At 37.5% G+C, this 25,679-nt stretch overlaps 1 protein-coding gene across 10 annotated transcripts in view; it reads left to right on the top strand.

Annotated features, from left to right (window-relative positions):
• Window positions 1-25,679, top strand: part of neo1b (neogenin 1b) — a 131,962-nt gene that overhangs the window by 38,239 nt on the left and 68,044 nt on the right. For all 10 annotated transcript variants that reach the window (XR_014603820.1, XM_084095793.1, XM_084095794.1 and 7 more), the window contains exon 2: window positions 9,777-10,094. Coding sequence is in view for 9 of the 10 variants with exons in the window: in XM_084095793.1 (XP_083951919.1) it covers window positions 9,777-10,094 (318 nt within the window). In the remaining variant the exon portion in view is untranslated. The remainder of the gene's footprint in view (window positions 1-9,776; window positions 10,095-25,679) is intronic.

The raw sequence follows: 25,679 nt of genomic DNA, 5'->3' as shown, positions 1-25,679 counted from the left end.
ACCTGCCTTACGGTGTTATTGTCTTGCTATACACTTTACGAAAAGGAAAAACTTCATATAAATATCGTCCAGGTATATTGATATAAGTATCATCCAGCATACAGAAGTTCATATTTTCGTAAATGATAAATTCAGATGTAAAGTAAGAGGTAAAGTAGTGCACTAGTGCTGTAAAGATATGTGCAATAACAAATTTGAGTTAAAAGCGTAATGAAGTGGGAGGGGCTTGTTTCATTTTCGTTTTTTTGCGGTCAACAACAGTGAATATGTGCATGTTTCTTTGTCCTTCCCTTTTCAAAAGTGTTCCCAAATACCAATAATTTAATGTTTTTTTGTTTTTTGTGATTACCTTGCCATTAAAGTATGACAGTATGTGAATATGGTAATGAGATTTTTTATATATATATATATATATATATATATATATATATATATTTAAATTACTGGTTGATCACTCTTGGGTATTCAGTGACCGAATCTTCTTCTTTTAACTTTTGGGCCCTCCTAATATTGAATATTTGGTTAATTAACTGCTACTGCTCTTTTTTATATTTTTGTAAAGGCTGTATTTATCCAATTACTCTGGCTTGCAAACAAGTCTCTAGTCCTTCAAATCTTCAGAGAACAAAATATAAAGATTATAAATCCACTTTGTAAAAAAAAAAACCCATTAAATGATTTGTTCACAATATGAGGGTTTTGATATTCTCGCCGCTCGCTGAAACAAATCAAGGAATTATATGCAAACTTCTTCTCTCAGGAATAAAACTAATATTTGAGCAGACGTAGGTGAGACTTCAAAGACTTTCTTGTGTGCCCATTCCAGGAGAAAAAGATAAAGAAAGAGAGAGAGAGAGAATGAAAGAGAAACACTCGAGCGGTTTTACCCACTAATACCTGCATGTGTTCTCCCTCAGGCGAGCTGTGCGCCCTCGACTCGTTTCAACAGGTTATGTTCTCATACACAAGGTTAAATGCTCGACCCAAATATGAAATCTAGACACAAATGTTTGGCCCATTCTTGCATTGCTATAGCACAAATAAACCTCGGTACACAAGGGGGCGATAGAGTTTCCTTGAATCACCTGTGCCGTTAAACCATAACCATATATATATATATATATATATATATATATATATATACATATACATATACATATTAGTTATTGGTCAGTATTAGTTTTTGTATTTATTTAGTCATTTATAAGATATAATTTTATTTTAAAAAAAATTATATTTAATTGTGAATGCTTATTTTCTTTTTTTTTTCTTTTTTTTGCATTTATCTTTACCATTATTTAATGCTCACTTAAATGTAAAATTTTAAAACACTAATAAGTTAATAACACTGTCAAACATCGTTTAATAAAATTCCAAAATGTATATACACGACCAGTCCAAAGGTTTGGATTCATTAAAACAATTTTTTTATGTTTTTGAAAAGAAGTCCCTCCATGCTCACCAAGGCTGCATTTATTTGATCAGAGGCAAGCTAAATACACATTAATTGCGCAGATATTAACATAAATAAATACAGAATCTCTGTATTACATACATAATACATTACATACATAGTCTCCAATGCCATCTCTCTCATGTTCGTCCATCCTCGGGATGCTGCTGTTCTTCTTCGCGCGATTGTTTTTTTTTTTTTTATCCCCCAAACTACTTCAGCGGAGCCTACACCAAACACTGATCCCTAAACCTTCCCGTTATTGTAACCTTAACCAATGAAATTAGCTGCAGGGCCGGATTTCTGCTTAACTGGTTTGCGCCCAGTGGGATTTTAAAAAAAAATGTATAGAAAGATTAAAATTACGGAAGAAATACGGGAAAATATTTAAACGGGATGATAGCGGGATAGCAACGTAAAATACGGGAGAATCCCGGGAAAAACGGGAGCGATAGGTAAAATACGGGAGAATCCAGGAGAATCCCGGAGGTAAAATACGGGAGAATCCCGGGAAAAACGGGAGGGATAGCAAGGTAAAATACAGGAGAATCCCGGGAAAAACGGGAGGGATAGCAAGGTAAAATACGGGAGAATCCCGTGAAAAACGGGAGAATCCCGGGAAAAACGGGAGAGATATAGCAAGGTAAAATACAGGAGAATCCCGGGAAAAACGTGAGTGATAGCAAGGTAAAATACGGTAGAATCCTGGGAAAAACGGGAGGGTTGACAGGTTTGCAAAGAAATCGAACCGCCCTCTGTAACTTTTTTTTGTCACGAATGTTCATTCTACCTTTGAATCAAGACTTGCATTGTTACAGAGAGGTGATCCTCCACGATACCCTCGTCTCCCAGAGGACAACCCAAGAGATTAATTGATCCCAGAACTATTATTCATCATCATTACCCTCCATTTCCTCTTGCCATTGCTCTTTTGTCTCCAGATGAGTGTGGAATCACTGTTTGAGAGGCTGTTTTGCTGTGCTTTTTGTATTTGCCTGGTTTTGTAGGGAGCTAATGGCATGTAGAATCAATTCCTTCTTGGCCCCGGTCCCTCGCTGGAAGCCGGATAGAAGTTTTGCGGACCACTTTTCGTTTAGGGCACGGGGATGTGTTTTGGATTTCGTTTCGGGGTTGAAAAACAACGGTTTAAGGGGCGCCGGCAGGGTAAAATCCAGTTTATGGCTTCAGACGGACTGTTCATCTGCAAACTTGTGGTGAATGTGTTCCTTTCAGACCACAGGTTTGAACTAAAGGTGAAAGCGTTTCCAAATCCTCCAGCATGGCCAGATTACATTGCTGTGAAGCAGAACGTTATACAACGAGCTTCGTGTTGTTGTTGTTTTCCCGCAGCCAGAGTTCATGGAGTCAGACGGTGTTTTGGAAATAAAACAGGAGGGAAAGTTGGTTGAACTTCAGCAGGCGTGGGGCAATTGCTTCGCATCGGATTTCACACTGTTGAGCCTTTGCCACGTTTGCTTGTTACAGTGGGGCTTTATTATTGTAATTTGATTAATGGCAAAGTCTTTGTCGGAGCCTCCTTCAATAGCGCCATTGTGTCAGTGTTGCAGAAGTGACTTCCCCCTCCCGCTGGGTCTTGAGGACTGCTGAAACCGTCTCTCGTTGGAGGGGGAAATAATTTGACAGGCCCGCCCCCCCCCCCCCCCCCCCCCGTCTCCAGGACTCCCATAATGCCCCCCGTGGGCCGGGCTGCTTGTTCTCACTCGTGTGAGTGATGAAAGAGTGGGACGCGAAGAATCAGCCCTCATTGTCTTGCCATAATCAATTACCGTACTGCAAACGCTCCCCCCAGACCAGCACCATCGCCCGTAGTAAATATAGTCTTATATTACAGTCACAGATTAGTTTTTATCATGCAGTTTGATGGTTTTACATGCATCTGAGCCGTTCTTAAGATACTAATATGAACCCTGTGTTGGTAGATAACGTATATCTGGACCTTTTAATAAGGTTGCTTTCCTCATTTGTAAGTCGCCTTTGATATCTGAATAAATGCATGTGAATGTATTGGTAAAAAATTCTGAATGCAAAGCAAGAAATCAAGTTGTAAAATCGTGAAAAGTTGTGAACTGCAGATTGGTCACTAAAATTAATATGGAAGCTGGTTCACAATTTGTCGAATTTGTACTTCAGTATAAATTTAAATGAATATTATTTTATATGTGTGTGTGTTTTATTTTATGTTTATTTTAAGAATATTTTTTATAGAAAAAATATCACTTTTAATATATAACTGGAAAATTTCATACATCATTACATTACAACTTTATATATTTTCTTTAGAATTGTTTATTCCTGTATAATTTGGTTCAGACAACTTCAGTGTTTTCTGCACCTGTTTTCTGTAGTGTTAAGATTAATGGTGTCCATATCAGAAAATTATGGAAATGATAAAGGGGCTTCAATGCCTGAGGTGCTTCTTTTCTTTTCTTTTTTTTAGGGTTTTCATATATACCGATTGTTGTTATGACGCTTTCTGAAAATGTAATTGGATATATTGTAAAATAATATGTTGAAATATCAGGTAACTGAATTATCTGATTGGGTTAGTGGTTGACGTTAGGCCTTTGGTTCAAGGGATTTGTATAATTTATAATCCGACAGTTTTGGTGTTGTCAGTAACTTGCTTAAAAATGGTCCATTTCTTGACAAAAATGGATGCTATTTTAGTGCCTGAAGAAGGAAAATGTGCTTCGTTAGTTCAATATGTGCCTGATGTTGTGGGTGTCTACAAAAATGTATTAAATATAGCAAAATAAATTACCAGAAATCAAACTAAAGCCCATGAATTACCCATAAGGTAATTGAATTAGCTGATTGGGTCGGCACTCGAGTTCAATCAATATATTGTCCTTGATTCTGAATGCATTGGGTTCTCAGTGTTACCAATAGGTGTGGAAATGGATTGTGGGATATGTGCCCTCTGGGATGCTCAATTTCCATGTTTTATGAGGTATAAATGGAGTCCCGAGGGAGAAACCCCACTCTATCCAGATGAGCCCCACTTTTATTGCTGTGAAGCGGCCCACCTGTCATCCACACGGGTCTTATGGAGATGGATTACATGTGCGGTTTCTCGCGGTGAATCTGTAATCTTGAGTCACAGTGTGAGGTTAAGTATCCTAACATGCTAATGCCTAACAGAAAGGGATGGGGGGGAGAACAATGTGATTGGCTGATGAGTGTGAAGAAGTGCGAGGAGCAGCTATTGATAACCTGTTGAGAGCTAATGACACTTTGTTTTAAGGTCTAACTTTGCTTTCAGCGTTAGATCCCAGTTTGTCCTCAATGCACCTGATGTTTGGAAATGTTTGAGCAAATTCTGATTTATCTGAAGCGTTTGAAAGCGTCAGGTGAAAATGAAAAGTGCAGTTGCCTGAAGATGAAAAGACAAAGGGGAAAACACAGATGAAAGCATGAACTCTCTAATTCTGATTGGAGTTGCTTCAAGTGAATGTAAAATGAAGCTACTAGAATATAAATACGATGGGTTTTGTTCTTTAGCGGTCGAGAAGGAACGACTGCGTCCCGCAGAACTGAGGCTCTAGCTAATGTGAGTGGGAATGAATTGTGATGTTTTAAATTATGTAACTCAATGCTGTCTACAAAGCTTAAAACATTCTCCATTACAGTTTAATGTGCAGAGATAATTAAATGAGCCGTTTATGGATTCTGTCTGAAACAACTCATTCACTAATTCACTAATTTTGTATGTTTCGCATTGCTTTTGTGCTCGGAAACATTCTCACACTGGATTACAGCAGAGTCTGCCGTTCTCAAAACCAGTTAAAACACAATACATGTTCTGACACAGGCCTGGACTACATTAATCGTGTTACAGACCTCTCATTTGCGTGCATATACAAAATCAAATATTTGCCAAATTTTATACTGGTTTGTTTAAAAATAATACTTTTGTCAGTTTTTGGTTTTCCATTTTAATAATATATATTTTATCATGTAAAATTTGCTTACATATTTTCTTGTTTCCACGGGGAGTATGTGATTTTTTTATTATTCTTTTTTTATTTATTATTATATTATTATTATTATTATTATTATTATTATTATTATTATTTTTATTATTTTTCACGTCGTGTTTTTTTTTTTTTTTTTTTCTTAGAAATATTTCCATTTCAATTTTTTTTTTAAGGCCATTGGCAGTATGTGACTTTTTTTTTTTTTTTTTTTTATATTTATTTGGTGTGTATGTGTGGTTTCAGAATAAATTGTGTATACATTTTTAGTGTGAGCATATTGATGAATTATGATTTCTACTTGAAAATGGTATTTTTTGCAATTCTATTTGCTGCCACTAGAGGTGTGGAAATTAGAGGGCTAATTGATGAAATATTTTATGGTTTATTTTCTTGGATCTGTAATTGCAAGTAGGCTGTGGATGTTGATGTCCACAAACCCACGATGAACTCTAGAGACAGTGGATGGGCAAATCCCCGCTTGTAACGCCAACTCAAGCGTCACTATCCTTCCTTTCACGCTCATCTATGCTGCATCTCTTGGTCTCTTAAGCGCCACTGATGAACATTCCCACAATGCAACAGGCTCTCAAACTGAAGCTTGTCATGGTCCGTTAAATGGAGAAAGGATATAGTATGTGACAGTTTAACCGATTGCCTTGATTTTGTTTTTGTATCTCTGCAGCTTTTCCTTCCCAGCCGTTCTAGGCCACTTCTCGTTCTCTTCAGTCTTTGTATGTGTCAGTATCTCTCTCTCATTCACTAGTATGCCATTTCCCTGGAGAGTCCTTGCCCCTTTCTGAGAGGTCTCGCTGACTGAGGCAGTTTTGAAGTGGGTTTTCCTCAAAGTGTGCAGACTAAGGCTAACAGCTTATACTTATCAACCCAACAGCCTCATTTTCTGGCTGACTCCGGGCTTCTGGGTCAAGGATGCATCACTGTTGCCCTCCAACAGCAATTCTGGACTCCATCCGATTACTCACAGCCAGCTTGTGACAAACATCCAAAGCCACAAACAGGGGCACATTTGGCCACGTTAGTCCAAATGTTTTCCAGCTGGCTTCTCTACAGTTAGCATGCAACTGTGGCTTTCCTATGCGTTGCATGGTCTTTTTTTAGATTGAGAAAACGCAAGGACACAAGTTTGCATGTCAAGTTTTGAACGCTTTCCAGTTTTAATGGTGCCAAACTACGACTCTTAGACTTGTGTTGGGAGCCTGTGAAACTCACACTAAAGGCTTCATTGTTTTGCCTAACATTGGAAATTAAATTGAGCCAATTATATAGCATCATTAAAGTAGCTAATCTGTGAATGGTTTTATGACATAAAAGTAATTATGTGCCGTTTGCATCTGTTTCTCAGGTACCATTTTTTATGAAGACATATTTTTAGTACCAAATTAGCTTGCGTGACAAACCAGCAGCTTCCGTCTCAGATTATGTATTTGGTGCTTTGTGTTGAACAGCAGAAGCTTGTCATTTCCTACGTAATTAAAGTACGAAGCAGCTTGCTACGTTACGCAAAGTCTCGCCGTAATTGTTTTCGCACAACACCACTGGTGCAGGTAATTGGCCATTAGTGCCGTCTGAACAATGCAGGTTGGTGGCTGAACGCTGTTATGTTTTTTAATTATACGTCACTGTGAACGTCAAGCAATTATGTTTGTTTATAACTTTTCCCAGAGGTATTTTTGCTCAGTGGACAGGTGAGGGATATGACCCATAAATGGTCCAGAATGAAAATCACTTAGCCAGCAAAATAACACGATGAAAGAGCTGTAATTTTGTGTTTTTGAGAGCATAATTTCAACGATTATGTTGGTTTATTATTGCATGCAGGGTTAGAAATTAACTTTTTCACTCACCGGCCAATTTGATACTAAATTTTTAAGTTACCGGCCATTTACAGGGTTCGTACGGGTGCTTGAAATCCTTGAAAGTGCTTGAATTTTGATGTTGTGTTTTCAAGGTTTGAAAAGTGCTTGAATTTTGGATAAAATGCTTGAAAATGCTTGAATTTGTAACTGTATTTCTTTCACAAGAAATATCTTTCTGACGAAATAGTTCTTTATTAAATGGAGAAAAATGTAACCCTTCAGAATCAGATACAGATTGATTTGCGTTACGCTGGCCAGAGCAAAAGTAGGCGGAGTTTTCATTTTGATTTCCGCGGTTGTTTGGATGCACCGTTTTTATTGGCCACGCAGCGGCAACAGTTTAACTATTTTTAACTTTGACCGCGGCGTGCGCGCGAGCTCGTTGAGCTCCGCTTTGGATCGAGTCGCGTGGCGCAAGCCATTGAAATATATCGGTTTCATTTTATAGCGCAGCGCGGTCCGCGTCCTATCTGAAAGGCCCATTAGTGACTGAGAGTACTTGGTGTGATAATGTAATGTAAGTATTGCATGTCCGTTATGTCACGTTCATTTGTGGAATATGCAGTGAACATTGCCAAAATTACAGAACTGTAACGTGCAAATTAACCTGCAAACGTTAGCCCAGTGCATAACAACAGTCGTTGATTGCTGAACTGAAATCAGTCAGTGTCATAAGTATTATACTGTTACTGTAAGGTTTAGGATGGCCCTATGCAATATTTACACTGCTCTATTCCAGTAAATGTATTAGCTAACGTTATGTCTTGGCCCAAGACATCTTGGCAATGAAATACATTTATCAGGCAGGTGCCTGTGCACTCAGATATTGTTCAAACCTTGTCTATATCAAGAATGTGTCCCAAAACGGGAAGCCCTGTCAAATATTTCTGTTCAAATATTAAGTCTTCATATTTGAAATTAATTCAGTTTTACAGCCTATAAATCACATTATCTGATAAGCAATATTTGGACATTAATATAATGAAAAGTATATTATTCATATGCTTTAGGCTATATACTTAGTGATACATTTTGAAGAATAAAACTTGTGATTGGCTTAAATATTAGGGCTGCACAATATATCGAAATATTGCAAATGTATATATTACAATATGCATAATTGCATATCGCAACGGCTTGCAATAACTGGGGTCATGAACAAAAGACAAAGAAAATCACTCACTACTTTTGGCTGAATAGGCTAACTTTTGTAGCTTTAATAATAATCAGTATATTTAATTCATGCAGTGAAAACTAAGCAGTGTTTATTTTTACATTTGATTAATCAGTTTCTGTTGTTAAATAAACCTAATGTAGGATAACCTGAACCCCTAAACCCCAGTGATGTTAAAATAACACTTCTTATGCTATAGTAAAACACTGATGTTCACTGTCAGAAGTTGTAGGGATATTTTCTTATCACAAAAAGAATGTGAAACACGTATGTGTAGGTTATATCATTTTAATAGATAATTTAAGTTAATTTGACACACTTTAAGCATTATCGTATCGCATATTGAATATCGCATTATTTAATGAGTTATCGCATATCTCATTTTTCTTCAATATCGTGCAGCCCTCTGCTATTATGAAACATTTGGCTGTTTATCTCTTTTGATGTGATAAAAAACACTAAATAATAATTTTAACTATGTATTGGTATGTAATTTACGGTAGTGTAAGGTGCTGGGAAAAGCTTTAAAATGGACCTGGAAAGTGCTTGAAAAGTGCTTGAATTTGACCTTGGAAAAAGTGTACGAACCCTGCATTTAGAACTTCTACTAGCCAAAAAAAAAATTGAAATGAGAAGAACCAGATTAACTATGTCACAGAGATATATATATATATGGATTTCATACATTCATTTCTTTGTCAGACAAAATCATCCGGCCATCTCTTCCCTTCCTCTTTCATCCTCATCACCAAAAATGTGTTTTAGGTGGACAGATCAATACAGTACAAAGCATATAAAAATCAATACAGTACAAAGAATTTCCAGTAGGATGTTGGAAAATATCAATGTCTTTTCTGTTAACCAAATGCTTTTTAATCTTCGCTATTGCTTCAATGCAAATGAACAAGCGCGCCGTTATTTGTTGCGTAGTGACGTGTGTGTTCAAGTAAGCCAGATATGAGCAGATTCTGCGCTATACGCTGTATTTAATATGTCATGAAGACTCACGAGTTGAGTATTTGCGCTGAATCTGCGCAGATTTGTCTTGCACACAAACTTCCCCAGCGAAGTGAGTAAACATAAGTAACACGCCGAATTGGCTAGTGATTTGACAGCGTTACCCACCACAGTTGATTTTTACCCGCATTTGGCGGGATGGCGGGTGTTAATTTCAAACCCTGATTGCATGCATGCAATTAAATTTTAGTTGGTCATACTAATGACAAAATGCATCTCATGCTGTAAATCCTGTAACACATTCTTCTCTCTGTCCTCAGGTTCTGCCATTCAAGGTTTCACCCCGTTCAGGTTCTCTGTTGAACCCGTGGACACGCTAGCCGTGCGCGGGCTCCCAGCTGTGCTGAACTGCTCAGCCGCTAGCGACGCTCCCGTACGGGTGGAGTGGAAGAAGGATGGGACGTTCCTGAACCTGGTGGCGGACGACCGGAAACGACAGCTAGCCGACGGCTCTTTGCTCATCAGTACGGTGGTCCACTCCAAACACAACAAGCCCGATGAGGGGGTGTACCAGTGCGTGGCCACCATCGACAATCTGGGTACCATCAGCAGCCGGACCGCACGACTCACAGTGGCAGGTATGAAAATTACCCTTTGGAAGTTCATAAATCATGCCTTAACCCTGTAAAGCATACTGTATCATATATGATACACGACTTTTAAATTATCAACGTGATCTAAACCTGTTGCACACAATCTACTTCATGTTCTCTGTCGCCTGATTGGTTGTTTAGCAGGTGAAAGGCCTTTTAGTATAATTGTAAAAATGTCCTTCATGTCTTTTTTCTGTGAAATCTTTAATGATTTCTACAAAGATAATGTAATTATATAACGTTAGTGTATTTCAAGATGAACATTACTGGACTGAAGCAACTTAGGTTTACTTGATTATCCATACATTTTTGTTTAAAAATCAGTCGTATGGGTTATATCAATCTGTTATAAAGATTTCATTGATTTGCATCACAAGCTATCAGAATTTAATCTAACTTTTGGATCATATAAATATTAGAAACTGCACCACATTGCATATTTTTGCTCAGTTTGGGACTCAACAATGTTTTTTTTTTTCTCCTTCATATTCTCATTTATCATACTAAAGTCATAAAAGCCTGATGGATCAAATATGATACTCAACAAAAAACACTTTTTTTTAAGACTTTAATCTAAAGGTTTGATAAACTCTTCCATTTAAAAGAAAATTCAATTTTTTTTCTCGAACTATTATTTCACATGTCAGGCTTTACAGAGTTAATTAATATTTTTTTAACTCTACAAGGTTTTTTAAGGGTTATTCTAGTCTGAATCTCAAACAGCATGTGCTCTGACCATCTGCCACATATGAAAATGGCATTATCTTTCTCAAAATCCCCATTTTTCTGAGTCAGGCTGAATGAATATCTATCACTCCATTGGGAACGCATTATTCTGTCAGAGTTCAGAGCTGATCTCGGATCAGTTTTCTGCTGCCGTGGGTTTTCCTCTACAGAACGCGGGTCAGCTCATGTAGTCGAGCTTCACACTATGCTATGAATCTAACAGCAGGATTAGTGTGTGTTTGAACAGCAGGGTTAGATATCATCCAGGCCTTCACAGTTTGCTCTGACTGGAACCTCCATTTCCTTTAAAGACGCCCAGCAGAGTTTTCCACTCTTTGCTAGTTTTACTTCTTAAGCAAACGCAGTTGTAGTGAGAAAATCCAATGGGAAGAACCAGAATTGATATAATATGTTTATGTAGCATCCCAGAAAATGATTTAAGAGCTCAAAGGTTGCTCTTTTGGTTGCTCTTGGAAGATTTTAATGGTTCATTTAAGTATCAACTTTGCCTCAGATGTTTCTCCTGAAGTTCCTTCGAGGAAGAAAAACAAACACACGAGTCAATAGTTGTCATACAATAACAGTATAGACCTATTAAATTGTGGATAGCCGCTCAGATGAATAATTTTATTAGAAATATTGGAGTTCTTATTGAGATCTGTGACTTTTGATTACAGACTTTACTATCCAAGCGAATCTGAGCAAGATTTTAACTCTTTTCCACAAATTCTTCAGTCTATCTTTAGGAGAAACGTCTGAGAAGCCGCAGACTTCGAGTCTTTATTTAATACCATTGCTGTCTGTGAAAAATAAATTTAGTCGGGTAAATGGTGTGTGCTCATGCTCTTTTTGTACAGGGTTTGAATCTAATTTACCGGCTATACACTTCATATGATTCTGCAGTTCTGTGCCGTATTGATCTGTACTGTAGTGTAACGCATTGATCTGTGCACATGTCGGCAGTTCTGTATCAGTACAATCTGCAGACCTTTCTGTTCTTGCAAAATATAGTGCAAGAAATGTTCCAGGATTACAGTATGTTATTGCGCTGCTGAGTACAGCAGTATTGTTTGATGGGAGCTTCTGATTGGTTCTTTGTTCACGGGGGCGTGGCCAAATTCTGATCCATTAGTATTACACCCAACTTTGAATACCGGTATAAAGCAAACAGAAATATATTTATTTTTTATTCGTCGAGGTGAAATTTGGTATTCGGTGAGAGGAAAAATAAACATTTTAGATTTTTTTTTCCTAATTAAATATCGTATTTCCCTCAAATATGTCATATTACAGATATGAATGCTATTTTGCATTTTAAAAGATCTCATGTTGATCCAAACCATGGATTTTTTTCTTCTTCCATGTTTTGAAGAATGTCTAAGCTGCTCTTTCTTTACAACGTAAGCTTTTCCAGCTCCAAAATGGCACAAAAAAACACCATACAACAACTTAAAGTTATTTTTCTTTACTGATAATCATTCTCTGTATGGGTTTGGAGCAACATGAGGGTGGCTATATTTAATTTTGTGGGGCAACTATGTCTTTAAGTAGTCATTTTGCAACGATCTTACGGTGTTAAAAGTGGTTTCTGTCCTCTTCTTCCACATGCATGTACCATTACACAGGTTTTCACTCAGGAATATGAGCCACTGGAAGAAAGCTGACAGGTTTTTGGAGGGAAATGTTCCGCCTGGTCTTTTAACTCGGTTTAAAGAGTTTGACACGTGGGTAGTTCACACATTTGATGGTTCCTCACCTCTCCGCCTGTCTCTCTGGCCTTCAGGGAAAATTGGTCTTAAAACACAAGCGTTCTCTCTTTATCCTCAAACAAAACTCTGTCTCTTTTCATTTCTCCAGTCGTCAGGTGCTTTCTCACTGAGATCTGGCCTCTGAAGCTGTCTCATTGGCTCCATATGCTGCTAGCAGAAATAAAGGATGCTTTTCTCTGCTCTGGATGAGGAATGACGTGTTCAGGCTTTCAGAGGAAGGGAATTAGCATCAGTGCATTATACTACATTAAGACTCGGAAGAGCTTTTGTGTTTTGGTTTTAATGCCTGTCAGTTTTGTGTTTCTGCTGTAGTGAATGTGACCCCTGACAGAAAGCACAGATTTACTAGATTTTGCATGTTCTGAAGAACATTAGAGCAGTGCTTGCCTGTGCAAAACCTACTGCTGTTAAAGGTAGTTGCTAAGGATTGTTCTGGGTGCTTTTTAGCACGTTGTTATGAGGTTGTTCTGGGCGTTTTTAGTTATTACTAAATGGATGCTAGGATGTTCTGACTGTGTTTTTTTGCATGACTATGCAGTTGTGGTTGGTTTCTTACTGTTGTACGGATATTCTGGTCTGTAGATGTGGCTCGGGTTCCTCCTTCAATGTACATCTGTGGGATTTTGTCCACCTATTTTCTGGTCAAGCAGGTAAAATGTATGCATCTGATCACTTAGTAAGGTAACGCCAACAACACGCATGATTTGAGAAATCATTCATTACGCTGGTCTTAAAGGAATAGTTCACTTCAAAATGGAAATTCTGTCATCATTTACTCACCCTCAAGTTTTTTTCAAACCTGTATGAGTTTCTTTCTTCTGCTGAACACAAATATGGGGTCCATCAACTGTTTGGTTACCGACATTCTTCAAAATATCTTCTTTTGTGTTCAACAGAAGAAAGAAATTCATACAGGTTTGAAACAACTTGATGACAGAATTTTCATTTTGAAGTGAACTATCCCTTTAATAAACCACTAACTTCAAGTATGAGTTGTAGTAATGATGCTTAACTTGATATGAAGCATTAGTAACTTATCAGCTCAACCTGCTGTACAAAGACACATTTGAATGATTTGAAGGTCTCTAAGACATTCATGTGCTTCTATTTTTTATAGGAATCAACACTAATGCAGTAGCAGAGCACTAGAACACACACACACACACACACACACCCACACACACACGTTTAAGTGCCTTGTCCATGTTTTCAGATCTAGCCGGCGGTGCACGGCATGGAGACTTGAGCAATCCCAGGGGCCGTTACACTGAAAGTTCAGGGCAGCCTGTATGAGGAACACCGCAGTATTTCAATTCAATGCTTTTCACAGTTCACAGGAGATCATTTAAAGCAGGACGCCACTCATTCTGACAGTTTCCTAGCATTTATTTCATATGTTAATGGTCGTTTCATTCAGTCATTCATTGCGCCAGGAAAAAGAGTGTGACAAGCCAATGCCATCGTAGCGTCTCTCTTCTCTTTACACACACTCATTTTTTTTTTCTCGAGTTTTCCTATAAAGACGACAATGCTCACTCCATTATTATTTTGTTTACAAAATGACCTGGAGAGACACTTGCACCATCTCTGCTGTGTTTATGGAGTAGCAACCGTAAAATCAAACAAGACAGAAATGCATTATGGGAGCTGACGGAGGCGCCCCAGGCCATGCAGGAAGAGGCTGAGCCGCTACTTTTGCTGACGATTTATGAAGTGAATTTTCTTTAAGCCAGTTAGTACAACTTATAGCTCTGTGCCCTAAAAACTTCCCTAAAACTACAAAAGGGCTGTTTCCTACGCATAACCACTCTGAAACGCTCTCGTAAAGGGAAAGCCTTGTGGGAGGATGGGGAGTTGATTATTCAGGTGCTCGGCCTGGTGAACGAGAAGCTGTTTTATGTTGAAGGAGCGCCTGAGCCATATCTAGAGAGCAGAATATAACAGACTTGAGCGTGGACTATTTTGACTGGCCATTAAAGCAATGATCCAGATATACTACTGTATCGAAAATGTATATAAAGGAAACGGTTATCTGATTATTTATACAGTTTAGTATCATTATAACAATATTTGACTGCACAATTCCACAACTGACAAATCAAAATCAAATAATCCAAAGAGTCATGTAAAAACAAATATAACCCACTTTTTTTGATTCAACAATTCAAAAACTATTTTAACAAGTAACACTTTCTTATTTTACAGTTGAAAAAATCATTCAAACAAGATGTTTCTTGTTTATTGATGCATTGTTGATATTTGAAATCAACCCAAACAAACACGCCCCTCCCTTCATTGCTCCGCCCCCCAAAATGCTTGAACAAGCAAGAGTATCAAAGCAAAATAATGCTTCACTAAAAATAAAGCGAAGATGACAAACGAATGACAAGGAAACAGTACTCCAGTAAACACAAGCAAGAGTTTGTTGTTAGTCTCCAGCAGCTCCAGACACTCAAAACTGTCCTGTTACTAGAGCTAACATTACATTAACAGCATATCTTGGTTCTGTGAAACAATTTTACTCATGCAACCTTGGTGTCCATTTTCAGGCCTTCCCTGTTAGGTCTCTCCAGCACTGGAAAGCTTTTCTAATATTAACGCGTGTCCTAAAGCTCTTGCATGATCATAACCATAGATATTCCTTTGACCTCTTTTGTAATGTCTCTCAGCCAACTCCCTTTCTACAGTCTTTCTTCAAATCTTTCTCTTCACGCCCCCTACTGCTGATTGGCTCACTCTCTCTCCTCCCCATCACGAGTAGACACTCCCCCTACTGCTGATTGGCTCACTCTCTCCTCCCCCATCATGAGTAGACACGCCCCCTACTGCTGATTGGCTCACTCTCTTCCTCCCCATCATGAGTGGACACGCCCCCTACTGCTGATTAGCTCACTCTCTCTCCTTCACATCACGAGTAGACACGCCCCCTACTGCTGATTGGCTCACTCTCTCCTCCCCCATCATGAATAGACATGCCCCCTACTGCTGATTGGCTCTCTCTCTCCTCCCCCATCATGAATAGACACGCCCCCTACTGACGATTGGCTCACTCTCTCTTCTCCCCATCATGAATAGACACACCCCCTACTGCTGATTGGCTCACTCCTCCCCCATCATGAATAGACACACCCCCTACTGCTGATTGGCTCACTCTCTCCTCCCCCATCATGAATAGACACACCCCCTACTGCTGATTGGCTCACTCTCTCCTCCCCCATCATGAGTAGACGCCCCCTACTGCTGATTGGCTCACTCTCTCCTCCCCCATCATGAGTAGACACGCCCCCTACTGATGATTGGCAGTGTGTTGTGCTGCTCGGTCCGATCCACTTTCAGCAGCGTTTCTCACAATTCGCTTTCTGACATTAACACAATTCATATCTAAATGATGTTTATGATTTTCGACACTTAGACATGCTTTATGGTTGCTGGGGTGTTTTAGGTGGCTGCCAGGGCTTTGCTTGTTTTGTTTTTTTGTTTTTTAAAATGCTTCACAGTTACTATAAAGTGTGGTTGTTAGGGTGTTCTGGGTGAGTAGTTTTTTAATTTTTTAATTTTCCTAAGCAAGTACCAAGTTTCTGGGATGTTCTGGGTGGTTTATAGTGTGTTTCTATGCAGTTGGCAGGACTGTGGTTATTAGGGTGTTTTGATTTAGACAAGCCAAAAAACAATGAAGAAGCATCTTGAGTGAGTTTTGAACTCTGATATGGTGATCTTCGTCAGGCCATGAGAAATGTTTTCTCTTACTAGTCTTTGTTGTGTGCTTCTTATACACACAAACACACACACACACACACACACACACACACACACAGTGCAGCTCTAATGTATGTCCATATTTATATCCTCCTCCTGTAAAGTTTCTCACTCTCCTTTCATTAAGTTCTACAGCTTCACATCAAAGTCGTGCAAACACTCAATAAGTCGCGTCTGACTGCGCTCAACGTTTTACTGGGAATTCAATCTAACCTAACATTTCTCGTTTATGTGATTTACAGGTGGACCTAAATTAGTCGTGAACGTTCCAGGTTCCTCGACGTGTTTCTAATGTGTATTTTTAGATTTTTCTTCTTTTTCAGTAAACATAAGCATCAATTCAAGTGTATATGTGTGTAGGTTTGTTTTCATGTATGAAAGCACACATCTATGATTCTTCACACAGCATCTCTGTGGTTATAGATTGTTTGTCACCCTTCAGTTCTCTAGCATCCCGTCCTAGAAGCATCATGATATTCTGAACCACCTGTAGACTATATTTCATTTCATGTGAAAACTACGCTGTGAGGGACCAAAGTCAAGTCCATAGGACCTTTTTCGGTCACCGGGATTTTGCCAAGTAAGATCAAATATATGTTGTTGGTTCTGGAACAACATAACTGTCCGAAAATTTAGTCATAACCCTAAATCAAACCCTACCCACAACTTATCCCTAAAATCCCTAAAATGATAGGTGAATAACAGTGATGTAGAACTAACCTTGACATAAACTGGAAACTTGTCCCTCAACTCTGATTGGTTGATTTGAATGTAGTTCCAGGATCAACAAAGATGTTCATCCAGGTAAATGTTGTACCTGGTGAAATCACATTCAATATTGAATATAATATTGATTGATTACGTTGATCAGGAGATAAAAAGATCAGATCAGAAAGTCATATTTGCTGTTGCTCTCTGTCGATGTATTAGGAAAAACTCAGACAGCACTGTTAACTAGTTTCTATAATTTAATTCTGATGTAAGGAAACACAAAATATAGTGTTATATATAATAATAATTTGGCAAGATTTATTTTAGCTGTGCAAACGCGTCGTCACAGTCTGTGAAAAGGGTCCGTTGTTCACATTTTGTTTTGCAACCCAGAATCCACAGAAGAAAGACATCGATGACATAAGTCATTATGACTTATTTTGTCATAAGGGGAGTAAATGATGACAAAATATTCATTTTCTGGTTGAAATAATGATATTTTATTGTGCAAACATAGTAAATAGTATAAGATCCCATTCCCTATCCATACACCATTTTTTTGTCCATTACCCTGATTGGATTGTTTGTTTTGGTCAAACCAGATTATTTCAAAATTCCTTAAAAAAAACTGTTTTCTTGTGTTGTGTTTTTATAACACATTTAATGTGTTGTACGTTTTTCCTTCACAGTTACGTGTTTGTATCAAATTAAACCTGCCTTCAAGTCCAATAAAGGTCTTTTTTTCCTTTTTTCTGACCTTTGAACTTTTCAGAGCCCTAAGGTGCGTTTAAAACGGTTTGCCTTCTCCTGGTTTCACCTCCCACGCAAGTACAAGAAGATTGAGGTCATAAACGAACACGACTAATGTCATAAGGGTGTGAGGGACATTGATTGTTTCCTGATTGGTTGGATTTGACAGGTCTCTGATGTGTGACTGGTGCAGAAGCGTTGTTCGTGGAGGTGTTTTTACCGAGCCTGTTCAGCTCAATAAAACCTCTTCTCCTTTAAACCTGATTAAATGAGTTTTCCTCGATTGTTTATCGAGAACTATCGGCCCGGCTGCAGGAATTCCCATGTGTGTGTTGAGCTCATAGTGATGTACTCGAGAGAGGGGAGGCAAATTGAGTCAGGAAAGACTTGATAATTGTTTTCCATAAAGTGTGTTTAACGGTTTGATGGTTTTAGATGCTCCCTGGTCTTAGAGTCGCCTACAGATCCTAACACTGAATCGGCAAGCTCTAATTGGGTAACTTTGTGGTACTAAGTTTTGTCTTGTTCTATCAGTCTTGACATTTTTTATGATAATATCCACCTTTATTTTATTTTTATTTTATTCAAAGCTTGGTTGTTGTTGTTTTTTATTTAATTAAAAAATATATTTTCTCATTGATTTTTATAATCTTTTTGTTTTATTTTGTATTTTATTATTTAAATTTTTAAAACATTGTAAAAAAATAATAATAATAAAAAAAAAGTTTAGCTTTTTATTTGATATTTTTATTATTTTATCAATTAATATTTTTTTTACATTTTAACAATGCTTGTTTTTGTTATTTATTTTTTTATTTGATTTGGCATTTATTTATTTTATTTTATTTTTTAAATGTATCAATTAATATTATTATTACTTTTTTAACCATTGTAACAAAGTTTGCTTGTTTCATTTTTGTTTTATAATCTTTTATTTTATAATGTATTTTAATATTTTTATTATTTTTTATTAATTATTTTGATGGGGGATTATTTGAGCAGTATTTGGTCACTTATATATATATATATATATATATATATATATATATAGATATAGATATAGATATAGATATATATATATAGATCATATTCACATAACTTTCATGGACCCCAGAATATTTTGTTGTATATGTAAACAGTCAAAATATCAAAAGAAAGAACAGAGCATTTTAGTCTAGCTTAATTCGTTCTTTTTTATCAACACTTGAATGTGGGAAAAGTTTCATTAATATAAAAAAAAAAGCTGAGAAAATCGCAATTTTGTCAAAGACTTTGTCGGATCAGATTCAGAACGATGATCAAAACATTGCGTTAAGGATAACTCAAAACTACAGTTAAGGATAAATTCTGTCTCACTGATCCTGTTCAGATTCTCCACTAACTTAATTATCAATTCGTAAGTTGAAAGACTGACCCTGAATCAGAAATGCATCATCTTCCAGTTGAAGCGGACAAGTCTGACCTTTAGCGTTCATGATCTCGTCTCAGCGCACGTCAATCAGAGCTGAACATGAGCTAGCGGCCGCTGCTCTCGCAGACACTGAGAGTTTCCATTAAACTGCTCATCTCTACGCCGATCTGAGTGACCCGTGTGCAGTCGCCTGGAGATGAGCGTGACCTTTCCTAAGATCTGGCCTTCCATCATGGAGTTTAATGATGATCTCTCCACCTCATGTTCTCCGTCGTCCTTGACTCCCTGCTGGTTCTTCACTTTAATGATTCTCCTTCAGACTCTGCTGCAGATATTATGCATTTTATCATTTTAATTCTGGCCCGTCCTGCTTATTTTGCTGTGTTATTCAGGATATGAAAAGTCTAAAAGAGATGTTTTACTTGGATTCTTGAAAGAAGAATATGGGTATATATACCCAGACAAATTTAAAGGGGTCATATTTTGCACTTTGATGGTTTATCTTTATCAACTTTTTTTATTTTATAAACAATTTTATATATTTCAATGTTTACAATGCTTATTTTATTTATAATAATTTTCTTTAATATTTGTTATTTTTACGAGGTTTGTGTAAAAAATAAATTGATTTACAATGTTAGGCAAGGTTTCTTGTGCCATAGTCATAATTAAGTTTAAGTACTGTACCTTTAAGACTTAAAGGGTAACTCTCGCCAAATTGCAACCTAGGCTATTTTTTACTATTTTTTTAATCTACCCGAGTCAAACATTCATGTAAATGCATAATAAGAATGGAAACGCCACTTTTAAGATTGACCGTATTTTCGTTTTCGGTCAAAATGCCCTTTGAATGGGAGTGCTTGAGGCACTACAGTGATAGCATCAAAATTGCTATTTTTAAAACACTAAGAAGACTCGACACAACATGAAACTGTGCTGGAAGTCTCACCAGAGGCTCTACACATGAACTCCAGCATTGACAACATTGTTTGTGTACACAGAGTTTACTAAAAAGAAAGGTTTTGTACAACTCACTTTATCAGTTTGGTCACTTTTTCAGAAATTTGGTCAGTCAGAAGTAGTCGATCTCCGAATGTTGAACACAAAAGAAGATATTTTGAAGAATGTTGTTAATCAAACAGTTGTCGGTTGCAATTGACTTTACTAGGGTGAGTAAATAATGACAAAACTTTAATTTTGGGTGAACTATCCCTTTAAATCGCCTTTATATTGCCTAACTTTTGCTCACCAACTTTCATCAAGGTAGCAAAATCGCTGAATATTAAACAGGCACTTATGGTCTGGTTGGACTGGACAGGGAGTTTTGCAGTTCATGTCTGTCTAGTACATCAAACTCAAAGGTGAAAGAGAATTCATTATTAAATGAAATGGCCCCTTTTACGTCTGTTCTTTCTGCGTTCATTAAGGCGCTCTGCTTTTTAAGGAAAAAAACCTAAACTCGTCCCTGAGTGGCTACAGCTACACGCTATACTTCCTCTGGTTTAGCTAATGCATCTGGACCTTTTTAAAGCGGACACCTCTGCTTTCTGCATTAAATCCGCTCGCTGCTTTCCCCATTAACATGGGCAGTGAATTAATGCCACGGCCGGCTCTGTGACTCCATTAATGCGTTCTGTAAACACAGCATATGTCATTACACTGCGGCCATTACGCAACCACTAAAATATTAAAGACTGACACACGATTGCCGGCTCACGTGTTAAACTTTGCAGCTCACTTGTTCGTTTGCCTTTAGGAGTTGTTTACAGATGGCCATGGGTAATTTCAGATGCATATATTTACATCTTTGAATATTTCTGCCCTATTTTAGAAGAAAGGATTTGCAGTAAATACACTGAGGTCTAAAATCAGAGCTCTGATGGCGTGCCGGTGTTCCTCTTACTCGCAGATAATGAGACTGAATGTTAAAAGCAGAGAGAGTGTGAGGGAAGATGCTTTGAATCGGAAGCTACTACAATCAAGCTTCTTTTCTGAAAAAGAAGTGTAGTACTCTATACATTTTTAATCAGAGCAGTTTTTTTGACTCTCAGACTTCAAACAAAATTCAAGTTCATAAGCTTTTTGCATCAAATTTTTATATTATATACATTTTTTATTTATATCAATATTTCGTTAAATGCAGCTGTGCATCAGTATATTTTCAACTTTTTTGTATTAGCTCTTTTGTTTACCAATTTGAATTTTAAAATAATTGTCTTTTGAAAAAATCAGTTTAGTGAATGATTCAATGATTCATTCTCAGAGTCACTTGTAATGTTCCTGAAAGAATCTGTTTTTGAATCGGTGAGTGCATATACATTATAATGCGATTTATAGTGGGATTTTGGCACTATTGCGATTTTAAACTTTACAGTAGCTCATGTAAACGATTTCGATCGACTAATCAGCTCACAGTCGTAGTAAAACTATGTGGCGTACACCGATTCGAATCACAAGTAACAGGCATGTAAACACCTTAGTCGCATTATTACCGTTCTGACCAAAGTGTGCATGTGCTCGTTTCTTCATGAATGAACTCTGACGTAATTATGAAGTTTTCTCTTGCTAAACTCAACTCGCTGCGCAGTCTCTGCTCCATATCTTCATCCAGACGGCAACGTCTAGGCAAACCCGGCATTGAGATGTTCATCACGGCACCGAATAATATCCAGTACGTCCATAAAAATGTATTTTAAATTTGATGTGAGTGGATTAAAATCATACTTTATGCCTATCTGAGTGAGGTATTACCATGCTTATTAGAGAATAATGAAAACTGCATGTAAACTGGAGTGAAAAGTTCTGCTCTGATTATTAGAAATAATCCCATTATTGGTGCACATGTAAACATAGTCAGTGTTATCATTGTATTTATGAATCAATGACTCAAAAATGCAGTCACTTTAATTGTTTTTAATTTAAATTTAAACCTATATAGCTCACGCACACACGCATTTGCTATAAAGATGCAAAGAAGCCTGTGAATCTTCAGTGTTTTGGAAACAGCGAGCTTCTGTTAAACTACTGAAAATGTAGTTAAGTTTCTAGCAGTAGAAGTTTGTTTAGTTACTTCCAATACAAAGAAACCAGCGTGTTTGAGACGTCCTCTAGATGTAAATGAAAGCACATTGTGTGTTTGAATTAAAAAAAAAAAAACTCAATGCGTCAAATGTTGAATCATTTTCCCACACATGTGCTCCAGATGTTTGTGTTGCCATAGTGACAGCTGTCGCAGTGGCACAGTCATTTATATTCAAGCGTTTCCTCCATTAACTATGGCAGCTCCTCTTTGTTTGTGTGTTGAGGGTCTCTTCCTCTCCTGTGATTGATTTTACATTAGTGAAGCACACGTATCGATTTGAGCCGCTCGTTTGTCAGAGCGTCTCCGTCCTCGGGCTCATTACGCTCCGGCAGTGTGTCCCTGACGCTTTTCACACCTTTCGCTGTGTTTTTAGCTTTAGGGCTCGCAAATATTTCCATTACTGCCACATTTATTGTTTCATATCTGTCGTGTGAAGTTCAGCATCTGACTGCGTTTCTAAGTCTCACATTTACACAAGAAAGAAAACGGTGTAATTTACTCGCCCTCATTTGTTCGCTCTAGATCACGAGATGTTTTGCTGGATCTCCGAGCTGTTGTTTTTAAAGTATTCATTACTTTAATGAGCTCATTGTTTCTGCCTTAAATTATTACATTGTTTAAATTAATACATTTTTAACTAACTGTGATTTTATATGTACATTTCTGAAATGCATAACTTAGACAGTTATAGATCACTCTAGTCTAAATTGTAATATGCACTTTCTGTAAAGCTGCTTTGAAACGATGTGTATTGTGAAAAGCGCTATACAAATGTGAATTTAATTTAATTTTCCATATTATGAATGCATATGACTATCGAAAAAATTCCTGCTTAGCATTCAAAGACGTCTGAATCATAAGAAAACTGTGAGGAACAGGCCCAAATTTGCACGGCTCAAAACTTTTGCACATGCATATTTTAACTTACTGATTGTATATTCTCATATGCAAATGATATTATAGCTGCAGTGAAAAGCAATCAGTGAAAAATTACTTAAAGCACATGAAGCTGTTGTAGACAGGTCACATTTATTTATATAACGCCTTTCACATTACACATGGTTTCAAAGCAGCTTTACAGAAAATCATGATGTTATGCCTTATAGCAGATTAGAGCCGGGCAATAATATTGTTTACATATCGCAATCATATAAGCAATCAAGCAGTGAAGATTTGCTAAATAATATGAGTATACTGTATGTGTGTGGATAAAGTTGGACATACTTTATATGAAGAGCAATAATATATCAGGCAGTTGAGGTTTGCTATGAAGTGTATATCACTTTAAGTTGGAGACTATGTATATCCTATAACTTTATAGACCTGTGCAATAATACAAATTACGTTTTTGTGACTTCACAGTTTATATTGCTGTACGCAAGTATGCTTGATGTTGTATAAAACTGAAATATAATTCATGTGGGATATGAATCTTTGTCAAATGAAGCTTCATAGTACCTCACTTCTCAGATTCTCCTGTTGTGTTGCTCAGAAGTCTGATGTTTGGTGACATTTTGATTATGGATGAACTGTTCCTTTCAAAATATTGGTTTATTTTACATGTAAATCAGGAGTCGGGTCTTAATTTGTCCAAACGACTTTGCAGTTTCAGTACCGTCAGGCCATCCGTCACACTGAAAGCTGTGTGTGTTGTCCCGCGTCTGAATGGGACCCTGTGTGGTCTCGCGAGTGTCCTGTTAGCGCCTGCTCTGTTTACGTGTGTGTGAGGTCTCGTGTTGCTCTTGGAGCGCGTGGACGTGAGGCGGTCAGTGGGGGAAGTGTGAGGGAACCGGAGGAGCAAATGTTTGTGGAGGGCAGATGAAATCCACGGATGAATAGAGGAGCTTTTTCTGTGTGTTTGCTCGGGGGGGACGCGAGATGCACAGGAGACCTCACCAGTGTTTGGAAAGCTGCTGGCATGCGGGTTTTCTGGACTCAATGGACTTTTTAGAGGGTGGGAATATCTAATGTGACATTTTTCAAACTTTAAACATTTCGGCTCTGGGAATCCGATCACAAATGGACAGAATTGAGGAGGTGTTCACATTCTTAGCATTTCTTTATTTGAGTCGATGGTTCATTCTATTCCACAAAAGGTTCTTTATAGTGGAAAAAGGTTCTTTAAATATTCTTCTTTTTTGAATGTTCACTGAAAGGTTCTTTTGGGAACCAAAAATTGTTCTTCTGTTGCGGCTTTCGCACCAGGTAGTTATAGAGGGTATGAAATAATGAAATTAAAAAATAATAAATGAACTAATTTGATAATAGAGGATATGCGCGTGACGTCACCTTCGGCCAGAGTGACTTCGGTTACGCACACTGAGTGGCAAAAAGACTGAACGGAAACATTTGTTTTCAGCGTTAATGTCGCAAAAAAACACACAAAACACATCTAAAACGGGAAAGAGTTTTCCAGATTGACTGCACAACTAAATTTGACAAGAAATCTGAGGTATATTTTTAGACTGCTGAAAGCTACAAAACAGAGAAGCAACTGAATCGCTGCAATTCACAGAAATAACTGGACTCCAGACATTGAAAGGTGGATTTGCAGTTATCATTTTGTCAATATGCTGAATTTAGGGGTAAAATCATACCCTGTGTGTGTGTGTGTGTGTGTGTGTATGTATATATGTATATATGTATGTATATAGTATTGTTATATATTGTACTGATAACTCATCAATTAAATATTTACCATCGTATATTCTGCATAATTGGATGTTTTTAAATAAACTATACAAGTTTTAGGGCTGGATGATATGATATATGCAACATTGATATGAGTGATCACATGGATTTAGACCTACCGATATTGTATTTATATAAAGCGTTCACAGGCAAATTTGCTTTTTGTATTTCCCGGCGTTGAAATCAGGCACATATAAATGTCAGGAAACACGATCCTGGCTGCATGTCGTGTTTCCATGGATCACTGGATCTTTGGTAAGTTGTAAGGAACACTATATCGAGTCCAACCTTTATTTTAAACTGATAAGTTGTTTTACTCACGTTTTCACAGTTTCCCCTGTTAACTCCAGTCACACAGCAGCTCTTCTGCCACTCAGTCTGGCTAATAGTAACAATCAGTCCGGCCAATAGGAACTCTGAAGTGATGTAAGCCGCCACTTACATACTGCCGCTCTGGTTGTGATGCAGGACTTTTATTTTGACGTGCTGAGAAAGCCAGAGCCAGTGAGCACACATCGTTCCGTCTTCATTAGTTTAACAGTTCTATCTAATAACGTATAAGATGATGAGACTTTTAAACAGATTGTAAACCAAGTAAACAGTATACGAAAAAGAATTACAGCATGTGCCTTGTGGTTGATGCCCAATGCCGAAATACAAAATCATAATATGCA

This window comes from Abramis brama (genome assembly GCF_963993115.1).
Source record: "Abramis brama genome assembly, chromosome: 20".
Taxonomy (NCBI): Eukaryota; Metazoa; Chordata; class Actinopteri; order Cypriniformes; family Leuciscidae; genus Abramis; species Abramis brama.
The sequence above is the reverse complement of the archived record's forward strand: the minus strand, read 5'-3'. Positions and strand labels throughout refer to the sequence as shown.